At 48.8% G+C, this 22,867-nt stretch overlaps 1 protein-coding gene across 1 annotated transcript in view; it reads right to left on the bottom strand.

Moving 5' to 3' along the window:
- The window catches only part of LOC138681001 (T-cell differentiation antigen CD6-like), a 361,581-nt gene that overhangs the window by 213,904 nt on the left and 124,810 nt on the right, over window positions 1–22,867 (bottom strand). Inside the window, exon 8 of the mRNA XM_069768182.1 lies at window positions 8,469–8,528. Within this exon, the coding sequence (XP_069624283.1) occupies window positions 8,469–8,528 (60 nt within the window). The remainder of the gene's footprint in view (window positions 1–8,468; window positions 8,529–22,867) is intronic.

Raw genomic sequence — 22,867 nt, 5'->3', positions numbered from 1 at the left:
AGGAGTGAGGGCCCCGATCACCAGATACAAGAGGAGTGAGGGCCCCGATCACCAGATACAGGAGGAGCGAGGGCCCCGATCACCAGATACAGGAGGAGTGAGGGCCCCGATCACCAGATACAGGAGGAATGAGGGCCCCGATCACCAGATACAAGAGGAGTGAGGGCCCCGATCACCAGATACAGGAGGAGTGAGGGCCCCGATCACCAGATACAGGAGGAGTGAGGGCCCCGATCACCAGATACAGGAGGAGCGAGGGCCCCGATCACCAGATACAGGAGGAATGAGGGTCCCGATCACCAGATACAGGAGGAGCGAGGGCCCCGATCACCAGATACAGGAGGAGTGAGGGCCCCGATCACCAGATACAGGAGGAATGAGGGCCCCGATCACCAGATACAAGAGGAGTGAGGGCCCCGATCACCAGATACAGGAGGAGTGAGGGCCCCGATCACCAGATACAGGAGGAGTGAGGGCCCCGATCACCAGATACAAGAGGAGTGAGGGCCCCGATCACCAGATACAGGAGCAGTGAGGGCCCTGCTCACCAGATACAGGAGGAATGAGGGCCCCGACCACCAGATACAGGAGGAATGAGGGTCCCGATCACCAGATACAGGAGCAGTGAGGGCCCCGATCACCAGATACAGGAGGAATGAGGGTCCCGATCACCAGATACAGGAGGAGTGAGGGCCCCGATCACCAGATACAGGAGGAGTGAGGGCCCCGATCACCAGAAACAAGAGCAGTGAGGGCCCCGATCACCACATACAGGAGGAGTGAGGGCCCCGATCACCAGATACAGGAGGAGTGAGGGCCCTGATCACCAGATACAGGAGGAATGAGGACCCCGATCACCAGATACAGGAGGAGTGAGGGCCCCGATCACCAGATACAGGAGGAGTGAGGGCCCCGATCACCAGATACAGGAGCAGTGAGGGCCCCGATCACCAGATACAGGAGGAGTGAGGGCCCCGATCACCAGATACAGGAGGAGTGAGGGCCCCGATCACCAGATACAAGAGGAGCGAGGGCCCCGATCACCAGATACAAGAGGAGCGAGGGCCCCGATCACCAGATACAGGAGGAGCGAGGGCCCCGATCACCAGATACAGGAGGAGTGAGGGCCCCGATCACCAGATACAGGAGGAATGAGGGCCCCGATCACCAGATACAGGAGGAATGAGGGCCCCGATCACCAGATACAGGAGGAGTGAGGGCCCTGCTCACCAGATACAGGAGGAATGAGGGCCCCGATCACCAGATACAGGAGGAATGAGGGTCCCGATCACCAGATACAGGAGCAGTGAGGGCCCCGATCACCAGATACAGGAGGAGTGAGGGCCCCGATCACCAGATACAAGAGCAGTGAGGGCCCCGATCACCAGATACAGGAGGAGTGAGGGCCCCGATCACCAGATACAGGAGGAGTGAGGGCCCCGATCACCAGATACAGGAGGAGTGAGGGCCCCGATCACCAGATACAGGAGGAGTGAGTGCCCTGCTCATCAGATACAGGAGGAGCGAGGGCCCCGATCACCAGATACCAAGAGGAATGAGGGCCCCGATCACCAGATACAGGAGGAGTGAGGGCCCCGATCACCAGATACCAAGAGGAATGAGGACCCCGATCACCAGATACAGGAGGAGCGAGGGCCCCGATCACCAGATACCAAGAGGAATGAGGGTCCTGCTGCTCGCAAGCTACAAACTATGAGGAAAAGGGGAGACACGAGAGGGGGATGGTAACAATTGCTTTAGTTATTTGGACCAGCCATAGTGTAAAGGTACTTTCACACTAAACGACGCTGCAGCGATACCGACAACGATCCGGATCGCTGCAGCGTCGCTGTTTGGTCGCTGGAGAGCTGTCACACAGACAGCTCTCCAGCGACCAACGATGCCGGTAACCAGGGTAAACATCGGGTTACTAAGCGCAGGGCCGCGCTTAGTAACCCGATGTTTACCCTGGATACCATCCTAAAAGTAAAAAAAAACAAACGCTTCATACTTACCTTCCGCTGTCTGTCCCCGGCGCTGTGCTTTCCTGCACTCACTGTGAGCACAGTGGCCGGAAAGCAGAGCGGTGACGTCACCGTTCTGCTTTCCGGCTGGCCGGCGCTCACAGTGAGTGCAGGAAAGCACAGCGCCGGGGACAGACAGCCGAAGGTAAGTATGAAGCGTTTGTTTTTTTTTACTTTTAGGATGGTATCCAGGGTAAACATCGGGTTACTAAGCGCGGCCCTGCGCTTAGTAACCCGATGTTTACCCTGGTTACCAGCGAAGACATCGCTGAAACGGTGTCACACACGCCGATTCAGCGATGTCAGCGGGAGAGCCAGCGACCAAAGAAAGTGCTGGCCCTCTAGCCCCGACTAGCGACATCACAGCAGCATTCTGATCGCTGCTGCGTGTCAAACTGAACGATATCGCTAGCGAGGACGCTGCAACGTCACGGATCGCTAGCGATATCGTTTAGTGTGAAGGTACCTTTAGGCTCGGGTGTTGATGTAAAGCTGCATGAACCAGATAACAGCCTAAGTATGTAGCAGTACAGACACAGAGGGCTATTAACTGCACAAAGTGTATGAGAACATGATGGGAGGAACCTGATTATGTTTTTTTAATGGGCCACACAGGGATCGTTAGGTTAATGAGTTGAGGCGGTAGGCCAGTCTGAACAAATGAGTTTTTAGGGCAAGCTTAAAAGTATGGGGATTGCGGATTAATCATATTATCCTGGGTAGTGCATTCCAAAGAATCGGCGCAGCACGTGTAAAGTCTTGGAGACGGGAGTGGGAGGTTCTGATTATTGAGGATGCTAACCTGAGGTCATTAGCGGAGCGGAGGGCACGGGTAGGGTGGTAGACTGAGACCAGAGAGGAGATGTAGGGTGGTGCTGAGCCATGGAGTGCTTTGTGGATGAGGGTAATAGTTTTGTACTGGATTCTTGAGTGGATAGGTAACCAGTGTAATGACTGGCACAGGGTAGAGGCATCGGTGTAACGGTTGGTGAGGAATATGATCCTGACTGCAGCATTCAGGACAGATTGGAGCGGGGAGAGTTTGGTAAGAGGGAGGCCGATCAGTAGAGAGTTACAATAATCCAGACGAGAATGAATAAGTGAAACAGTAAGAGTTTTTGCAGAGTCGAAAGTAAGAAAAGGGCGAATTCTAGAAATGTTTTTGAGATGCAGGTAAGAAGAGTGAGCCAGTGATCGGATGTGGGGGGTGAATGAAAGGTCAGAATCAAGGATGACCCCAAGGCAGCGGGCATGTTGCTTTGGAGTAATGGTGGAACCGCACACGGAGATGGCAATGTCAGGCAAAGGTAGGTTAGTAGAGGGAGAGAACAGTTAAGTTTTTGACAGGTTCAGTTTCAGATAGAGGGAGGACATGATGTTAGAGACAGCGGTAAGACAATCACTGGTGTTTTCTAATAAGGCAGGCGTGATATCAGGAGAAGTGTATAATTGGGTGTCGTCAGCATAGAGATGGTACTGGAAACCAAATCTACTGATTGTTTGTCCAATAGGGGCAGTATACAACGAGAAGAGGAGGGGGCCTAGGACTGATCCTTGAGGAACCCAAACAGTAAGGGGAAGGTGAGAGGAGGAGGAACCAGCAAAAGTTACAGTGAAGGATCGGTCAGAGAGATAGGAGGAGAACCAGAAGAGAACGGTGTCCTTGAGGCCGATGGAGCGGAGCATAGTGAGGAGGAGCTGATGATCCACAGTGTCGATTGCTGCGGAGAGATCCAAGAGAATTAGCATGGAGTAGTGACCATTAAATTTAGCTGTTAGTAGGTCATTAGAGACTTTAGTGAGGGCAGTTTCAGTAGAGTGTAAAGAGCGGAAACCGTATTGTAGAGGGTCGAGAAAAGAGTTATCTCATAGCGGGTAAGACGGGAGTGGACCAGGTGCTCGAGGAGTTTAGAGATGAAGGGAAGATTAGAGACAGGTCTATAATTAGCAGTGGGATGGTTTTTTAAGCAATGGATGTATGATGGCAAAAGTACTACAGGCCATCGTTTTGTTTGCCTCTTGCATGAATATTCTCCCACCATCTCATCCATTTTGTCTACACCTCATTTTGTTATATTGTAATGCAGGATGATTTCTGGTTTTAATTTTCTGTCATTGCTGTCAATACTGCCATTGTGATGCATGGTACTGAGCAAAATCACGGATTTCTCCTTCTTCGCTTTGTAAGATACCAAAGTCGCTTTGTTATTGAATCCAAAGACCCTCTCATAAAGTGCTCGCTAACGATTGCGTTTCAGCGCTTCTGGAATTTCTCGTCGGTTTGGCTTGATAGCACCAACAAGTGTAATAGCTTTTTGAAGCAGAAAATTGCCTAGCTCAACATTGGTGAAATAATTGTCCATGGTATTGTTTCTGCCTGAATTGAATATTGGAACAGCAAGAGTTTTGACAATTTCAGACCCAGATCCTTCTGTACTGGTGCACCAACCTCTTTGCCACAGTAGATGACGCCATTTATGCCATAATAATTTGCAGAATCACACATCCAGAAGATTGGATTCCATATTTGGCTGGCTTGCTGGGCATGTATTGTATGAACTTGCAGCGTCCTCTGAACGGTACAAGTTGCTCATCTACTGTATCATTAGTACTAGGATTGTAAAGTTTGGTGCAATTCTTGATAAATATGTTCCAGATATAACTGATAGGGGCTAATTTGTCTGTTTCAAACCTCAATGCACGAGTTCGCTTATCATCAAATCGAATGATTCTTCTAATTTCCTCATATCTGTCCACTGACATTGTCGCCTCATAGTGTGGATCACAAAGTGGGTCCAGAAATAATTCTCGTATTGGGACATCATACGATTTTTGACTCCCTGGCAGCAGTAAAAGTCCAATATATGCATAAAGTTTCTCTTAAGATATTTTTCCAGGACTTATTTTTTGCAGAAGCGATACGTCTTCCTTCTAGGTTTGAACATAAAAGGACCACTTCTGCAATATTGTCAGAAAAAAAGTACAGAATACGTCTTTAGGGGAAAAGTAACTGGGACTTCCCACAGCTCCTTGAGCCTGTCTCACAATATTATGGATTGCAGTACGTCCAACTAATGTAGGATTACAGTCCCCAAAAAATATTCGTTTTGGATGTTCTACTTATCACTTCTTGAGGATCCACTGTATTCACTTCTTCATCATCAGAACAAGAATCACTTGAGGATGTTTGATTCTCTGGTGGCAGGTACTCATCATCGGACAAAGATAGTTCACTTTCATCATCACTTTGAAACGCAATTGCTTCAATCTCTTGGACACTCAGACGCTTGGAGGAAAACTGTGCCATTGCTGACTAGATGTTAGCAAACTAAAAGAAAAAACAATAAGCAGAATCAGGGTTGTCCACTCTTTGCTTGTGTGTGACACACTGTAAGTGTAATGTCCCCCCTCCCTCCTCTCACCCTCAGCACCGCTTACCTTTTATACTTTCTTTTAGGTGGTGTGCAATTCTCTGGATGTCTGTAGCTCAATAGCTTTACCCTTTGCAGGCTTCTTAAGGTACCTTCACACATAACGATATCGTTAACGATATCGTTGCTTTTGGTGACGTTGCAACGATATCGTTAAGGAAGTCGCTATGTGTGACAGCGACCAACGATCAGGCCCCTGCTGGGAGATCGTTGGTCGCTGAACAAAGTCCAGAACTTTATTTCGTCGCTGGATCTCCCGTGGACATCGCTGGATCGGCGTGTGTGACACCGATCCAGCGATGTCTTCACTGGTAACCAGGGTAAACATCGGGTAACTAAGCGCAGGGCCGCGCTTAGTAACCCGATGCTTACCCTGGTTACCATCCTAAAAGTAAAAAAAACAAACAGTACATACTTACCTACCGCTGTCTGTCCTCGGCGCTCTGCTCTGCTCTCCTCCTGTACTGGCTGTGAGCGTCGGTCAGCCGGAAAGCAGAGCGGTGACGTCACCGCTCTGCTTTCCGGCCGCTGTGCTCACAGCCAGACCAGAGAAGCAGAGCGCCGGGGACAGACAGCGGTAGGTAAGTATGTACTGTTTGTTTTTTTTACTTTTAGGATGGTAACCAGGGTAAACATCGGGTTACTAAGCGCGGCCCTGCGCTTAGTTACCCGATGTTTACCCTGGTTACCGGCATCGTTGGTCGCTGGAGAGCTGTCTGTGTGACAGCTCTCCAGCGACCAAACAGCGACGCTGCAGCGATCCGGATCGTTGTCGGTATCGCTGCAGCGTCGCTTAATGTGAAGGGGCCATTAGAATCAGAGACACTGAATCAGACTTCCTCTCAACATCTTATCTCAGGTCCTTCACAATTAGCTCACAGTGTATACTGTCCTCATTACTGTCTACACAGCTCATTACTGTGTTCAGAAGGACCTGAGATGATGTCATGGCCTTATCACTCCCTCCAAAAATCACATGACATCCTCACGTTATTATCCACACCCTGGCCCCTCCACCAGCATTACTGAGTACAAATAAAGTAACTTGAGACACAAACGCTACTGAGAACATGATAAAAATACATGGGGGGCCTACAAGGCCCCCAATCCGTACAGATGTGGTTTTCACCAAAAAAGCATTGTTACACCGGAATGCCTATGAAAAAAATTATATGAACAACTGGATATTACCAACAAACGACACACTTGAGGATTACCTGCAGTTTCAAAATTCTAACTTAAGAAATTTGCAGATAATAGCAAAAAAGTAAGCATGGGGGCCTAAAAGGCCCCCAATATGCATGCTAAGAGGTGATGTCAGTCTCACTCACCTGTGTGACCAGAAGCGCCACTGCAGCGCGATAACGGCCGTCGTCCATTCCACTCCTGCTCCGAGCCTCCAAACGCCGATGTTTTAAAGTATTCAAATAAAGAAGTTTTTATAACCGGTGAGTGCCATCCGTTTCTTTCAATTTTTGTATCAATTGTGGCAGAAATGTGCATAGATAAAGTTAGGGAAAAAAATTACTGTGTACAAGAACGCTGCGCCTCGGCAAACCCCCTCCCCTCAAACACATGCAAAACGCTCATGATACACCATCATTATCGCTGCAAAAGTGATGAAAATAAGTATGCGCCAACGCAAATAATTTTCCGCAGTGTTACTAAACGTTATCAATTTTTACCGGTTTTATAAAATTTTGCTCGTGTTTCCGATCACGAATCCGAATGTGCCATATTTGTGCCGAATTAACGTTTGGCAATTGTTTTCCGAGCAAATTCACTCATCTCTAGTCACAATGACCCTGGAGGTCCCTTTCAACTTTAACATTCTATGATACTATGATTCTATTGTGGCTTTATTTTTCCCTTGTATGTGGTATTATTCGATCACTGTGTAGTAGTAATATGTGGTCTGGTCATGGTGTGGCGGTATTTGTTCCTTGTATGTGGCAATATTTGGCCATTTAGTGGTGTTAATGTGGCCTGGCCATGGTGTGGCGGTATTTGTTCCTTGTATGTGGTATTATTCAGTCACTATGTGGTATGGTCATGGTATGGTGGTATTCATCTTATGTATATGGTCTTATCACTATGTGGTGGCAATATGTGATCTGGTCACTGTGGAGATATTTGTTCCTTGTATGTGGCATTATTCGATCACTATGTGGTGGTAATATGTGGTCTGGCAATGGTGTGATGTATTTACCCTTTGTTTGTGGTATTATTAAGTTACTATGTGGCAGTAATATGTGGTTTGGTCATGGTGTGGCAGTATTTCTCCCTTGCATGTGGTATTATTGGTGTTTGCATAACTGACTTTTTCAATATCAGGATGGTGGTTACACAGACACCTTATGTTGGTGATAAATGGATGCTATGTGGTGGTTATACTCAGGCACTATGTGGTGGTATTTAATTTATTGATTTATTATTGGTGCATTAGTTAAAGTACAGGCACTTGTTCAGTAACAATATGGTGATATGTGTTATTTGGAATTACTTACAAAATGGTTATTGCTGAGTTTTTTTTATGAGATTGATATATTTTGAACATGTCTTTGTAAAATCTAAAATGCTACAGGGACCCATACATCTGAGCAGCATGACGGTCCAAATTCTGCATCAGCGCCCATTAAACTCTAGTTACACCACTGCTACCACCCACTGATAACATGGAAAATATTGAACTTCCCACCTACCAATTCCATGGAGACTCTGGAACCTTCCACCCACAGATAGCATGGAGAATATCGAGCACTCCACCCACTGATATCATGGAGAATATGGAGCTTTCCACCCACCGATACCATGGAGACCAGGGAATCTTCTACCCCCAGATACCATGGAGAATATGGAGCTTTCCACCCACCGATACCATGGAGACCAGGGAATCTTCTACCCCCAGATACCATGGAGAATATGGAGCACTCCACCCACTGGTTCCCTGGAGACTATGGAGCCTTCCATGATCAGTGCAATAAGAGGATGATAAGACTAATATTTTTGTCACCTGGATCTTTGCTCTGAAGTCGAGGACTTGGACTAAACGTGGAAATCTGCAGTGAAAAATCTACAAAAAAGTCAAATTAAAAAAATTAATACAGTATGTAAGATGCATCCTAAACCAGAGTCACCTCTAACATACCAGACCCAATGTATTAATATATGCTGTATAACATATAGGGTCCCAGAGTATATATACTGGACCAGCGGCGAACATACCACCTGTGCAGCTGTCTGTGTCCGCCCCTGTACTGGACCCAACATATTATATGCCTGATCCACCTTATTAGACTCCTATTTGCTTCTCCTTGATCCACTATCTTCTATGCACATTTTTCTCTTCTTGAGCATGGCACCTTCCCTGCAAGCTTGCTTCAATTCGTGGGGATGTCCATCATCACCTGATGAATGTGGTCGTCTGACCGTGTGACCGTCTGACCGTGTGGTCGTCTGACCGTGTGACCGTCTGACCGTGTGGTCGTCTGACCGTGTGGTCGTCTGACCGTGTGACCGTGTGGTCGTCTGACCGTGTGGTCGTCTGACCGTGTGGTCGTCTGACCGTGTGGTGGTCAGACGACCACACGGTCAGACGACCACACGGTCAGACGGTCACACGGTCAGACGACCACACGGTCAGACGACCACACGGTCAGACGGTGTCGTCGTCTGACCGTGTGATCGTCTGACCGTGTGACCGTCTGGTCGTCTGACCGTGTGGTCGTCTGACCGTGTGACCGTCTGACCGTGTGGTCGTCTGACCGTGTGATCGTCTGACAGTGTGGTCGTCTGACCGTCTGACCGTGTGGTCGTCTGACCGTGTGACCGTCTGACCGTGTGATCGTCTGACCGTGTGGTCGTCTGACCGTGTGGTCGTCTGACCGTGTGACAGTCTGACCGTGTGGTCGTCTGACCGTGTGGTCGTCTGACCGTGTGATCGTCTGACCGTGTGGTCGTCTCACCGTGTGCTCTGATACGGCATACAACTGCTGCTGGTTAATTATTCAGTTTGCTTTGACCTATCTGCACATCTTTGCTTCTATTTAAGACACCTCATGCCGTCCACCTCTGGCCCACAGATGAAGTAGGGTCGCAATGCATGTCGGGGTCTGTAGGGGAGACGATGTGCTCACATAATCCAGCTTTACATCGCTTTGTGCATTACATTGCTCCATATCTCTATAGATCTGTCAGAATTACATGGTAATAATCTTTGTGGAGATACATTCTGCATGTCCAGCCTGTCGTCATCATTCCTTGGCAGTATTCTGCCTCCTGGTGGCCGCCCTTTGTATTGTCTTCTGAACATCATTATTTTATGTCTCTCGTTGCTTTCAAAGCTTCTTAATTTTAATTACTAACTTTTCATTTTTATTTTTCCTGTGTAGTTGTGTACGGCCATAAAATATTTATTGTTTATACACATTTTTTTATTTTTGATTATTATGGAGTAACACTTTTATAATATTTTATAATAAACCAGACCTGACAAATTATAAATTGGATCCAACATACTGTGGAGCCTGGCGCATTATTACACTATGGAGCATAGCACATAGTTACACTGCGGAGCCCCAAACACTATTATGCTGTGGAGTCAGGCACGTTCTTACGCTGTGGAGCCCGGCATGCTATTATTATGTGGAGCCCGACACATTATTACGCTGTGGAGCCCGGTATTATGCTGTAAGAATCAGGCTGCACTCAGATGTCACCCGAGTGCAGTCCTATAGAGAGTGTGACGATTCACAGGAGGAAAACGGGAAGTGGACCCTCTAGACCGCGACGACGAACCCCTCACGGACGAGCTGACCAGATGGACCGCCCCCAATACAGGGAGAGTTAGGGGCAGGCCCGTGAGGGACTATCGCCACGGAAGCTGGAGGACCAGGACGGGAGAAGACCAAGATGAGGCGGAGATAGTAGGACCACAGTGTTATGCTATAGAATCAGGCTGCACTCAGATGACACCCGAGTGCAGTCCTATAGAGAGTACTGCAGAGACACAGGACTGATGGGTACACTGCAGCAGTACAGGGACTGGCGGAGGAACTGAGGATAACGCAGAGGCTAGCAGGATACAGGAGGAACACATGTAGTGAGCTGGCCGGCTGTGACTGTTCTATTATCATTGACATAGAATCTGTGACAGACACTGCCCCCGTGTGGCCGAATGTGATTACAGAGGGACAAACTGTATTGGCAGAACTTCCCCCTGTGATGTCATGTGAACAGGAAGGGGAGGGAACAAGAGATCCGGGAAACTGGTGTGTGCAGAGAGAGGTCGGTGTGTGCTGGCGTCCTCCTGTAGAGGCGATATAGAAGATTGCCTGGATGACCGCTATCTCTTGGAAGCTGACATCCAGATTGTTCCCAGCTCCCACACTGCGGAGCACCCAACGGTGACATCTTCACAGACCCTGGAGCCCATGAACTGTAAGCGGATCCTCTGTTGAGAGGCCGAACCTTCCACCCTTACCTGTTGAACCCCAAGGACTACAGTCTGGACCTGAGGGACGTAGTTTTGTTTAATCCCTGTTGTTTTTCTCTTCGGCTGGAGCGTCCCCCTGCAGACAGACAGGCCTGTGACGTGGGAAGATAATCTCCTGGAGCAAAGGAACTGGTAACGTGTGGCTAGGGAAAGTGAGGGACAGTTTGTTATTACACGTTATCTCTGTGAATAGACATATTTTGTACTGTCTATTATTGTGTTCCGCTGTGTTAAGGAAAATGTATAACAGTAAAGATACGGTTGTTAAAATGGAATCTGAGTGTGGAAGTTTTGCTGGGCCAGATCATGGATATACATGGGCGACCTTGCCCTCGGTCACTTCATCTGGCGTAGTCAGCAGGATCTGTGCCCAGCAAGATTCCCACCCAGTGTACAGGCAGAAACCGCCGCCGGTGTCCATTGTAAACCAGGTCAGGAAGTTTGGCGGGCGAAACTACCCCGTACCAGAATGGGCGGAACAAGTGCGGATACTGGGAGAAATGTATAATATTGACCCTAAGACCTTGGCAGAAATGGCGATACTGACGCTAGAGGGGGAGGCATGGACGACAGTCAGACTGGAGACGGTCAGGGGGCAGCGTACGTTGGAGGACTTGGTGCGGGTGCTGGAAAAGACCTATGGACCTACTACGTACCAGGGAACACTGCGATACCTGTTCTTTAGACGGACACAGCTTGAATGGGAAGACATCCCCCAATATGCAAATGCCCTTCAGGTACTCCTTGAACAAGTCAAAAGGGCAAAAGGGGAACAACTGGCTACTATAGCTCCTCGTGACCTGGTACTGAGAGACCAATTCGTTATAGGGCTGAGAGACCAGTATCTTAACCGTACGCTACAGGACTTGATTCAGATGACGCCGACTCTCACCTTCGCTGAAGTCAAGCAGGAGGCCATAGAACGTTCTAGGGGACCCGTCATGGATGTGGGGACTCAAAGCGCTGCGTGCAGACCCATATTAGACATTAAACAGCCCAACAGTGACACCGAGGAGCTGAAACAGATGGTAGCAGATTTACAGCAACAGGTGTCACAGTTAACACTAGAACGACAGAGACCAGCGGATGCAACCTAGCCGTCCCGCAGGACCGTGTTGGTCATGTGGTGATCCTCGTCATAGGGCGAACCGTTGTCCTCAACGAACAAACCATCAGTTACCACGACGAACGGAATATCAGCTACATCCACGAGCAGAGCCGCCATGCCAGGTCTCACCACAATGGCCGCCGTTAAACTAGACACCCCTGCAGCTGAGGTTCGAGCAGCAGGGGGGGATAGAGAATGGGGTGTAGAAAAACAGAGCCAGCAACGGAGTACTCTTGCCTCGACTAGTCCTACACTTGAAGTTATTCTGGAGGGAGTTGCAGTACAAGGATTGATGGACACTGGGTCGCAAGTGACCACGATCTCTGAACAGTTTTATGAAGAGTACCTCAAACCAAGAACTGCTTGTGATCCAGATACCACCATTAAGATAATTGCAGCTAACAACCTACCCATCCCAGTAACCGGAATCGCCTGGATGGATACGAAGGCCTGCGGACAAGACCTAGGGAAACGAGGAATTGTCGTTATCAAGGAAGGCTTCGGCTCCGAGACCCCAGTAATAATCGGAATGAATATCTTGAAAGACCTGGATCTTATGCTGTTGACAAGAAAAGGGCCCAAGTACTGGCAGAAGGTTACGAAACATAAACCGACTCGTCTGGCGTTCCAGCGCGTAATCCGGACCGTTGGACTTCAACAGATGGCAAAGGAACAACTACCCCTAGCAGCCATTAAGGTGCCCCGCTGTACCCGGATTACTTTGCCCGCTGAAAAAGAGACAGTCATTTCCCTGCCTCTTAACACCAACCGACAGCTTGAAGGAGTTGACGTGTTAATCGAGCCGAGGGCTCCAAGTGGGGGTAAGCTAAACCCACTAGTCGCCCGCACCCTAGCCGTCGTGAGGAACGGAAGAGTCCCTGTCCGGCTGAACAACACCGCAGATGTAGGTGTAGCCCTTGAAGCTGGCACGCAACTTGCCAGAGTATATGCTCTACCCACAGAAGTGAACCCCATGGGGCCCTTACAATTCACCCCGTCTACAGAAGATGGCTGGACGGTAACTGTCTCAGCCATAAATGCTCAAGCAGATGATTAAGACATTGGGCGAAAACTACTGGAAAAAGTGCAACTGGACCCGTCCCAGTACACCAAACAGGAAGTGTCTCAAGTGGAGAGACTACTGCGCGAACACCAAGACTCCTCTGGAAAGCATGACACCGACTTCGGGTACACCACCAGTATCCAACACGAGATTCCCACGGGCGATACTGCCCCTATTCGCGAGAGGTACCGACAAATACCACCTCAACAATACCTGGAGGTGAAAAGCCTCTTAGAATCTATGCTACACGCTGGAGTGGTGCGGGAGAGCCAGAGCCCATGGGCTGCACCCGTGGTGATAGTCAAAAAGAAAGATGGATCCCTGAGATTTTGCGTAGACTACAGTCAGCTGAACGCTTGCACGATCCGGGACTCCTATCCACTCCCCCGGATCGAAGAGTCACTGACCGCCCTGAAGAAGGCCAAATATTTTTCGTCTCTAGACTTGGCCAGTGGATATTGGCAGGTCCCCATGAGTGAGAAGGACAGAGAAAAGACCGCCTTCATCCTTCCCATGGGCCTGTACGAGTTTGACCGGATGCCATTCGGCTTGAGTAATGCACCAGGGACCTTTTAGAGACTGATGGAACGCTGTCTGGGAGATTTCAACTTCGAATTCACGCTGATATACCTTGATGACATCGTGGTATACTCCGCCACCTTTGAGAATCATCTTCACAAGCTTGGCAAAGTGCTCCAGCGCTTGAAGAGACACGGCTTGAAGTTGAAGCCCAGCAAGTGCCGTCTATTCCAGCAGGAGATCGATTACCTGGGACACCGGATCTCGGCCGAAGGAGTCCAACCCTCTACAGAGAAGATAGCAGCTGTCCGAGAGTGGCCACAACCAACTACCATCAAAGAAGTCCAGACTTTCCTGGGGCTAGCGGGCTATTACCGCAGATTTGTCAAGGACTTTGCCCGGCTTGCGGAACCACTGCATGAGACTCTCCGAGGGACCGCGAACAGTCCCAGAGGATGACGCATCAGCTGGGGGTCCGACCAAGAAAAATCCTTCCGGGCGCTTCAAGCTGCCTTGACATCGCCCCCTATTCTGGCATTTGCAGATTACACCCTGCCGTTCCAGTTATACACCGACGCCAGCCTTCAAGGTCTCGGGGCGGTCCGCTCCCAAGTCCAAGATAACAAGGAACGCGTAATAGCCTATGCCAGTAGATCCCTCCGTGACACCGAAAAGAACACCGTCAACTACAGCTCTTTCCGCCTGGAACTCCTGGCCCTGACCTGGGCTATGACAGAGAAATTTGCTGGCTACCTGACAGGGGCGGAGGTGCTGGTTGTGACAGACAACAATCCTCTTGCCCACCTAGAAAATGCCAAACTAGGGGCAATGGAACAGCGCTGGATGGCAAGGCTCTCTAGATTCCAATACAAAATTAAATACAGAGCGGGGACGGAGAATCAGAATGCTGACAGCCTTTCCAGAGTGACATCATCCCCGCCAGTGGGGGACCGGGATGAAGAGTTGGAGGAAGATGAACTGCCCGACTTTGCCCGGCTAGCTAAACAAATAGAAGATAGCCGCCAGTATGCTGTAGGCGGGAGCGAAGCCGTAGTGGGGTCCCCCCGTCCCAACAAGAATGGGCCAAGCTTCAAGATCGAGACCCTGAACACGTCTTACTGAAACAGTACGTGAAGACACAAGAGAAACCACCCTCTGAAGTAAGAGCCCGACTATCAACCAGGACCTCTGCCCTACTTGCCCAATGGGATCGGCTGATCGTGAAGGATGGAGTCTTGTATCGCAGGGCCCTTTTATCCCATATGCTGGAAGAATGTTTGCAGATTGTCGTCCCGGTGCAGCTGGCCCATGAGATGGTGGCTGAAGCCCACAGAAGGAACGGCCACTTCGGCATAGACAAGACCCTCCGGTGGACCCAGCAATTCATTTTTTGCCCAGGACTCCGTAAGCTGGTTGAAAACGTCTGCCTAGGATGTCGTACATGTGAACTCCACAAGTCTACTGAGCAGCGTGCACCCGTCCAGACTATTAGCACATCAAGGCCCCTCGAATTGTTGGTGGACTATCTGTTGATTGGAACGGCGAATAGTGGCTACCAGTACTGTCTGGTGATGGTAGACCACTTCACAAAATTCGCCGTCGCTGTTGCTACCAAAGATCAGACTGCCGAATCAGCTGCACAGGCCATCTGTCAACACTTCGTTCGGGTCTACGGGTGTCCAGAGCGGCTGCACTCTGATCAGGGGGCGTGTTTCGAAGGGTGAGTCATTGAAGAACTCCAGCAGCTGTATGGAATCAAGAAGTCCAGGACCACCCCGTATCATCCACAAGGGAATGGCGCGTGTGAACGTTTCAACCGGACCCTCTTACAACTGATCCGAACCTTAGCAGAAGACAAAAATCCCGACTGGCCTCGATTCCTCCCAGAACTGCTGTGGGCCTATAACAATCAAGTCCATTCTGTCACCGGATACACGCCTTACACCCTCCTTTTTGGCCGCCCAGGCAAAGGCATCCATGAGCTACACCTGTCTAACTTTGATGAAGACGCCTGTGGTACCTATCCTTCCTGGCTACAAGCACACCGTCAAAGGATGGAAACTGTCTACCGGCTGGTGGAACAGCAGATCCAGGACCAGGTCCACGCTGATCCACTTCCAGTACAAGAAGACCTACTGAGTGTGGGTCAACTGGTCCTAGTTCGTATAAAGAAACCGCAAGGAAAACTCCGGCCCAAGTGGGAGACCGAAGTCTATCGAATAATTGGACACCCGTACCCTGGTGGCCCCGTCTACCAAGTACAAGGCGAAGACAGCGGCAGCCTCCGCACCCTGCACCGCAACATGTTGCGCCCATGTCGTTCTCAGCCTGACTCCCCTCCTGTAATACCTGGAGAGATGGATATCGCTAATGCTGTGGGAGACACCGATACTGGGGGTGTAGAGGTGGAAGACATCCCTACCCCTGCTCGCCTGACTGACGCGTCTGAACCCCTTACCTTCTCGACTGACTTACCGACTGGGGTGACTGATCGGGGGGAGGGGCTGGCACCCGTTAGGTGGACAACGAGGACTACCGCCGGAGTGCCCCCGGGACAGTCCTACAGAGACCAATATGTGTGGCCTTTTCCGCAGCCGGGTCCTACAACCTCCACAGCCATCGCCGCCCTGGGGACAGTCGTTGACAGTGACTGCCAACCTTTAAGCGGGGGGGCGTTTAGTGAGCTGGCCGGCTGTGACTGTTCTATTATCATTGACATAGAATCTGTGACAGACACTGCCCCCGTGTGGCCAGAAGTTATACAAGCTTGAGGAGGCTAATTTGCATATTCCAGGTGCCTTCTGGGAAAAGCGAAGTCTCCCTAAGCTAGAAGATCGTTGGGTACAGCCGGGACCAGCTGCTTGGAAAGCATCGCCAAATTTTTGCCTGTAGGATATTATTGCAAGAGAGCTTGGCTGAGTAGATTACACAAGAAGGAAAACACACAGCAAGTCAGCAGGATCTAGGAGCAACATGGCAAATGTGACAACCTACATGGTGAGCTGCAGCATGTGCTACATGTTCACAGACCGACCAGAAGAAGAATTAAATTTCACCTGTCAGAAGTGTAGACTAGTGGCCCTTTTAGAAGAAAAGGTGCGGGGTCTGGAAGAAAGAATAGCAACTTTGAAACTCATCAAAGAGAATGAAGATTTTCTAGACAGAACAGAAGCATCTCTACTGGTCACAGAAGGTGAAAAAAGTGTCAGAGAACCTCCAAAAGCAGATGAGTGGAAGCATGTGACCAAAAGAAGCAAGAAGACCATGGAGAAATCACCAACCACACAACTGAAGAACCGATATCAAATCATTGTAGAGGATGAAGATGGCACACCTAAGAATGAAGCAATACCAGCAAGCAAAAAAGAAAAGGGCACACAGCAACAAGTGACAGCAAAAAGTACAGACAAGAAGCAACGAAGAGTGGTGGTGGTGGGAGACTCACTACTGAGAGGCACAGAAGCAGCCATCTGCAGACCGGACATAACTGCAAGAGAAGTATGCTGCCTTCCAGGTGCGATGATCAAGGATGTGACCGATAGGATACCAAAGCTCTTCAGCTCCAAGGACGTCCACCCATTTCTTCTGATACATGTTGGCACCAATGACACGGCAAGGAAAGACCTACCGACAATCTGCAAAGACTTTGAAGAGTTGGGGAAGAAAGTAAAGGAACTGGATGCACAGGTAGTTTTTTCTTCTATCCTTCCAGTAGACGGGCATGGCATCAGGAGATGGAACAGGATCCTTGATGCAAACAACTGGCTAAGACGATGGTGCAGACAACAAGGATTCGGATTCCTGGACCACGGTGTGAATTACTGGTACGATGGACTCCTCGCCAGAGATGGACTACACCTCAACAAACCTGGGAAACACACATTCGCCAGAAGACTCGCTACACTCATCAGGAGGGCGTTAAACTAGAAAAAGAGGGGACGGGAAGAAAAACAGACTTGAACAAAGAAAACCCAGGAAAACATACTCAGATGGGAGGTAAGAACATTTCTAAAGCAATCCACAGCGAGGAGATTGGAACAAAACAAAATCCTCTAAACTGCATGCTCGCAAACGCCAGAAGCCTGACAAACAAGATGGAAGAACTAGAAGCAGAAATATCTACAGGTAACTTTGACATAGTGGGAATAACCGAGACATGGTTAGATGAAAGCTATGACTGGGCAGTTAACTTACAGGGTTACAGTCTGTTTAGAAAGGATCGTAAAAATCGGAGAGGAGGAGGGGTTTGTCTCTATGTAAAGTCTTGTCTAAAGTCCACTTTAAGGGAGGATATTAGCGAAGGGAATGAGGATGTCGAGTCCATATGGGTTGAAATTCATGGAGGGAAAAATGGTAACAAAATTCTCATTGGGGTCTGTTACAAACCCCCAAATATAACAGAAACCATGGAAAGTCTACTTCTAAAGCAGATAGATGAAGCTGCAACCCATAATGAGGTCCTGGTTATGGGGGACTTTAACTACCCGGATATTAACTGGGAAACAGAAACCTGTGAAACCCATAAAGGCAACAGGTTTCTGCTAATAACCAAGAAAAATTATCTTTCACAATTGGTGCAGAATCCAACCAGAGGAGCAGCACTTTTAGACCTAATACTATCTAATAGACCTGACAGAATAACAAATCTGCAGGTGGTTGGGCATCTAGGAAATAGCGACCACAATATTGTACAGTTTCACCTGTCTTTCACTAGGGGGACTTGTCAGGGAGTCACAAAAACACTGAACTTTAGGAAGGCAAAGTTTGACCAGCTTAGAGATGCCCTTAATCTGGTAGACTGGGACAATATCCTCAGAAATAAGAATACAGATAATAAATGGGAAATGTTTAAGAACATCCTAAATAGGCAGTGTAAGCGGTTTATACCTTGTGGGAATAAAAGGACTAGAAATAGGAAAAACCCAATGTGGCTAAACAAAGAAGTAAGACAGGCAATTAACAGTAAAAAGAAAGCATTTGCACTACTAAAGCAGGATGGCACCATTGAAGCTCTAAAAAACTATAGGGAGAAAAATACTTTATCTAAAAAACTAATTAAAGCTGCCAAAAAGGAAACAGAGAAGCACATTGCTAAGGAGAGTAAAACTAATCCCAAACTGTTCTTCAACTATATCAATAGTAAAAGAATAAAAACTGAAAATGTAGGCCCCTTAAAAAATAGTGAGGAAAGCATGGTTGTAGATGACGAGGAAAAAGCTAACATATTAAACACCTTCTTCTCCACGGTATTCACGGTGGAAAATGAAATGCTAGGTGAAATCCCAAGAAACAATGAAAACCCTATATTAAGGGTCCCCAATCTAACCCAAGAAGAGGTGCGAAACCGGCTAAATAAGATTAAAATAGATAAATCTCCGGGTCCGGATGGCATACACCCACGAGTACTAAGAGAACTAAGTAATGTAATAGATAAACCATTATTTCTTATTTTTAGGGACTCTATAGCGACAGGGTCTGTTCCGCAGGATTGGCGCATAGCAAATGTGGTGCCAATATTCAAAAAGGGCTCTAAAAGTGACCCTGGAAATTATAGGCCAGTAAGTCTAACCTCTATTGTTGGTAAAATATTTGAAGGGTTTCTGAGGGATGTTATTCTGGATTATCTCAATGAGAATAACTGTTTAACTCCATATCAGCATGGATTTATGAGAAATCGCTCCTGTCAAACCAATCTAATCAGTTTTTATGAAGAGGTAAGCTATAGGCTGGACCACGGTGAGTCATTGGACGTGGTATATCTCGATTTTTCCAAAGCGTTTGATACCGTGCCGCACAAGAGGTTGGTACACAAAATGAGAATGCTTGGTCTGGGGGAAATTGTGTGTGAATGGGTTAGTAACTGGCTTAGTGATAGAAAGCAGAGGGTGGTTATAAATGGTATAGTCTCTAACTGGGTCGCTGTGACCAGTGGGGACCGCAGGGGTCAGTATTGGGACCTGTTCTCTTCAACATATTCATTAATGATCTGGTAGAAGGTTTACACAGTAAAATATCGATATTTGCAGATGATACAAAACTATGTAAAGCAGTTAATACAAGAGAAGATAGTATTCTGCTACAGATGGATCTGGATAAGTTGGAAACTTGGGCTGAAAGGTGGCAAATGAGGTTTAACAATGATAAATGTAAGGTTATACACATGGGAAGAAGGAATCAATATCACCATTACACACTGAACGGGAAACCACTGGGTAAATCTGACAGGGAGAAGGACTTGGGGATCCTAGTTAATGATAAACTTACCTGGAGCAGCCAGTGCCAGGCAGCAGCTGCCAAGGCAAACAGGATCATGGGGTGCATTAAAAGAGGTCTGGATACACATGATGAGAGCATTATACTGCCTCTGTACAAATCCCTAGTTAGACCGCACATGGAGTACTGTGTCCAGTTTTGTGCACCGGTGCTCATGAAGGATATAATGGAACTAGAGAGAGTACAAAGGAGGGCAACAAAATTAATAAAGGGGATAGGAGAACTACAATACCCAGATAGATTAGCGAAATTAGGATTATTTAGTCTAGAAAAAAGACGACTGAGGGGCGATCTAATAACCATGTATAAGTATATAAGGGGACAATACAAATATCTCGCTGAGGATCTGTTTATACCAAGGAAGGTGACGGGCACAAGGGGGCATTCTTTGCGTCTGGAGGAGAGAAGGTTTTTCCACCAACATAGAAGAGGATTCTTTACTGTTAGGGCAGTGAGAATCTGGAATTGCTTGCCTGAGGAGGTGGTGATGGCGAACTCAGTCGAGGGGTTCAAGAGAGGCCTGGATGTCTTCCTGGAGCAGAACAATATTGTATCATACAATTATTAGGTTCTGTAGAAGGACGTAGATCTGGGGATTTATTATGATGGAATATAGGCTGAACTGGATGGACAAATGTCTTTTTTCGGCCTTACTAACTATGTTACTATGTTACTATATTACTATGTATACCTATGCCGAATGTGATTACAGAGAAACAAACTGTATTGGCAGAACTTCCCCCTGTGATGTCATGTGAACAGGAAGGGGAGGGAACAAGAGAGCCCGGGAAACTGGTGTGTGCAGAGAGAGGTCGGTGTGTGCTGGCGTCCTCCTGTAGAGGCGATATAGAAGATTGCCTGGATGACCGCTATCTCTTGGAAGCTGACATCCAGATTGTTCCCAGCTCCCACACTGCGGAGCACCCAACGGTGACATCTTCACAGACCCTGGAGCCCATGAACTGTAAGCGGGTCCTCTGTTGAGAGGCCGAACATTCCACCCTTAGGCTAGGGTCACATTGCGTTAGTGCAATCCGTTTAGCGCTAGCGCATTGCGCTAACGCAATGTTTTCTATGGTGCTGTGGTCGGGGTCGCGGTAACGTCCCCGCTCTCACAGATCCCCGATCTGCGAGAGCGGGGAACGGACCGCGGGCGCGCCTCGGACGCTGCAAGCAGCGTCCGCGGCGCGCCAGGAATCACCGGCGCGTCGCTAGCGCGTGTCGAACATGGCACGCGCTAGTGAAGCGCGTTCCCATTGCCTTCAATGGGCGCGTTAACGGACACGTTGCACGGCGTTAATTTCGCCGTGCAACGCGGTCCATTAAACGCGGTCCCATAACGCAATGGGAACCCAGCCTTACCTGTTGAACCCCAAGGACTACAGTCTGGACCTGAGGGACGGAGTTTTGTTTAATCCTTGTTGTTTTCTCTTCGGCTGGAGCGTCCCCCTGCAGTGACAGACAGGCCTGCGACGTGGGAAGATAATCTCCTGGAGCAAAGGAACTGGTAACGTGTGGCTAGGGAAAGTGAGGGACAGTTTGTTATTACACGTTATCTCTGTGAATAGGCATATTTTGTACTGTCTATTGTTGTGTTCCGCTTTGTTAAGGAAAATGTATAACAGTAAAGATACGGTTGTTAAAATGGAATCTGAGTGTGGAAGTTTTGCTGGGCCAGATTATGGATATACATGGGCGCCCTTGCCCTCGGTCACTTCACACAGAACAGGCAGGACACGGCAGGAACAAAGGACAGATAGGATAACCCGAAAGTCAGAGGGAAAGCGAACTTCACAGAGACTAAGAGCGGCCAGGAACACCTGAAGGAACAAATGATAACCAGGCACAGAGGGACGGCAGGAAGCAGTTTAAATACCTACAGGCAGGGTAGCACTTCCAGGTAACAGACCTCCAGTACCATAGAGAGGACAATAAGCAGAACTGACCTCAGGGTATTAGTCCTCCAGGACCATAGAGGAGATGAAGATCGGAAGTGCACAGGCGCAGCACTGAACCTGGTATGCGCGCGCGCACGAGAAGCAGAGGCCGGGAGCGAGCGCGGAGAAAGAGACGCTGACTGGGGAGGCGGCAGCAATGGTATGACACCCGGCACATTATTACACTGAGGAGCCCGGCACGCTATTGTGCCGGGCTCCACAGTGTAATAACGTGCCAGGCTCCTCAGCGTAATAATGTGCCAGGCTCCACAGCGTAATAATAGCGTGCCGGGCTCCTCAATGTAATAATGTGCCGGGCTCCACAGCGTAATAGCGTGCCGGGCTCCACAGTGTAATAACGTGCCGGGCTCCACAGTGTAATAGCATGCCGGGCTCCACAGAGTAATAATGTGCCGGACTCCTCAGTGTAATAATGTGCCGGGCTCCACAGCGTAATAATGTGCCGGGCTCCACAGTGTAATAACGTGCCGGGCTCCACAGCGTAATAATGTGCCGGACTCCTCAGTGTAATAATGTGCCGGACTCCTCAGTGTAATAATGTGCCGGGCTCCTCAGTGTAATAATGTGCCGGGCTCCACAGCGTAATAGCGTGCCGGGCTCCACAGTGTAATAACGTGCCGGGCTCCACAGTGTAATAACGTGCCGGGCTCCACAGTGTAATAACGTGCCGGGCTCCACAGTGTAATAACTTGCTGGGCTCCACAGTGTAATAGCATGCCGGGCTCCACAGAGTAATAATGTGCCGGACTCCTCAGTGTAATAATGTGCCGGGCTCCACAGAGTAATAATGTGCCAGGCTCCTCAGTGTAATAATGTGCCAGGCTCCTCAGTGTAATAATGTGCCGGGCTCCACAGCGTAATAGCGTGCCGGGCTCCACAGTGTAATAACGTGCCGGGCTCCACAGTGTAATAACGTGCCGGGCTCCACAGTGTAATAGCATGCCGGGCTCCACAGTGTAATAACGTGCCGGACTCCACAGTGTAATAACGTGCCGGG

Source organism: Ranitomeya imitator, chromosome 5 (genome assembly GCF_032444005.1).
Source record: "Ranitomeya imitator isolate aRanImi1 chromosome 5, aRanImi1.pri, whole genome shotgun sequence".
In the NCBI taxonomy this organism is placed as follows: Eukaryota; Metazoa; Chordata; class Amphibia; order Anura; family Dendrobatidae; genus Ranitomeya; species Ranitomeya imitator.
This window is presented reverse-complemented; position numbering and strand designations above follow the sequence as displayed.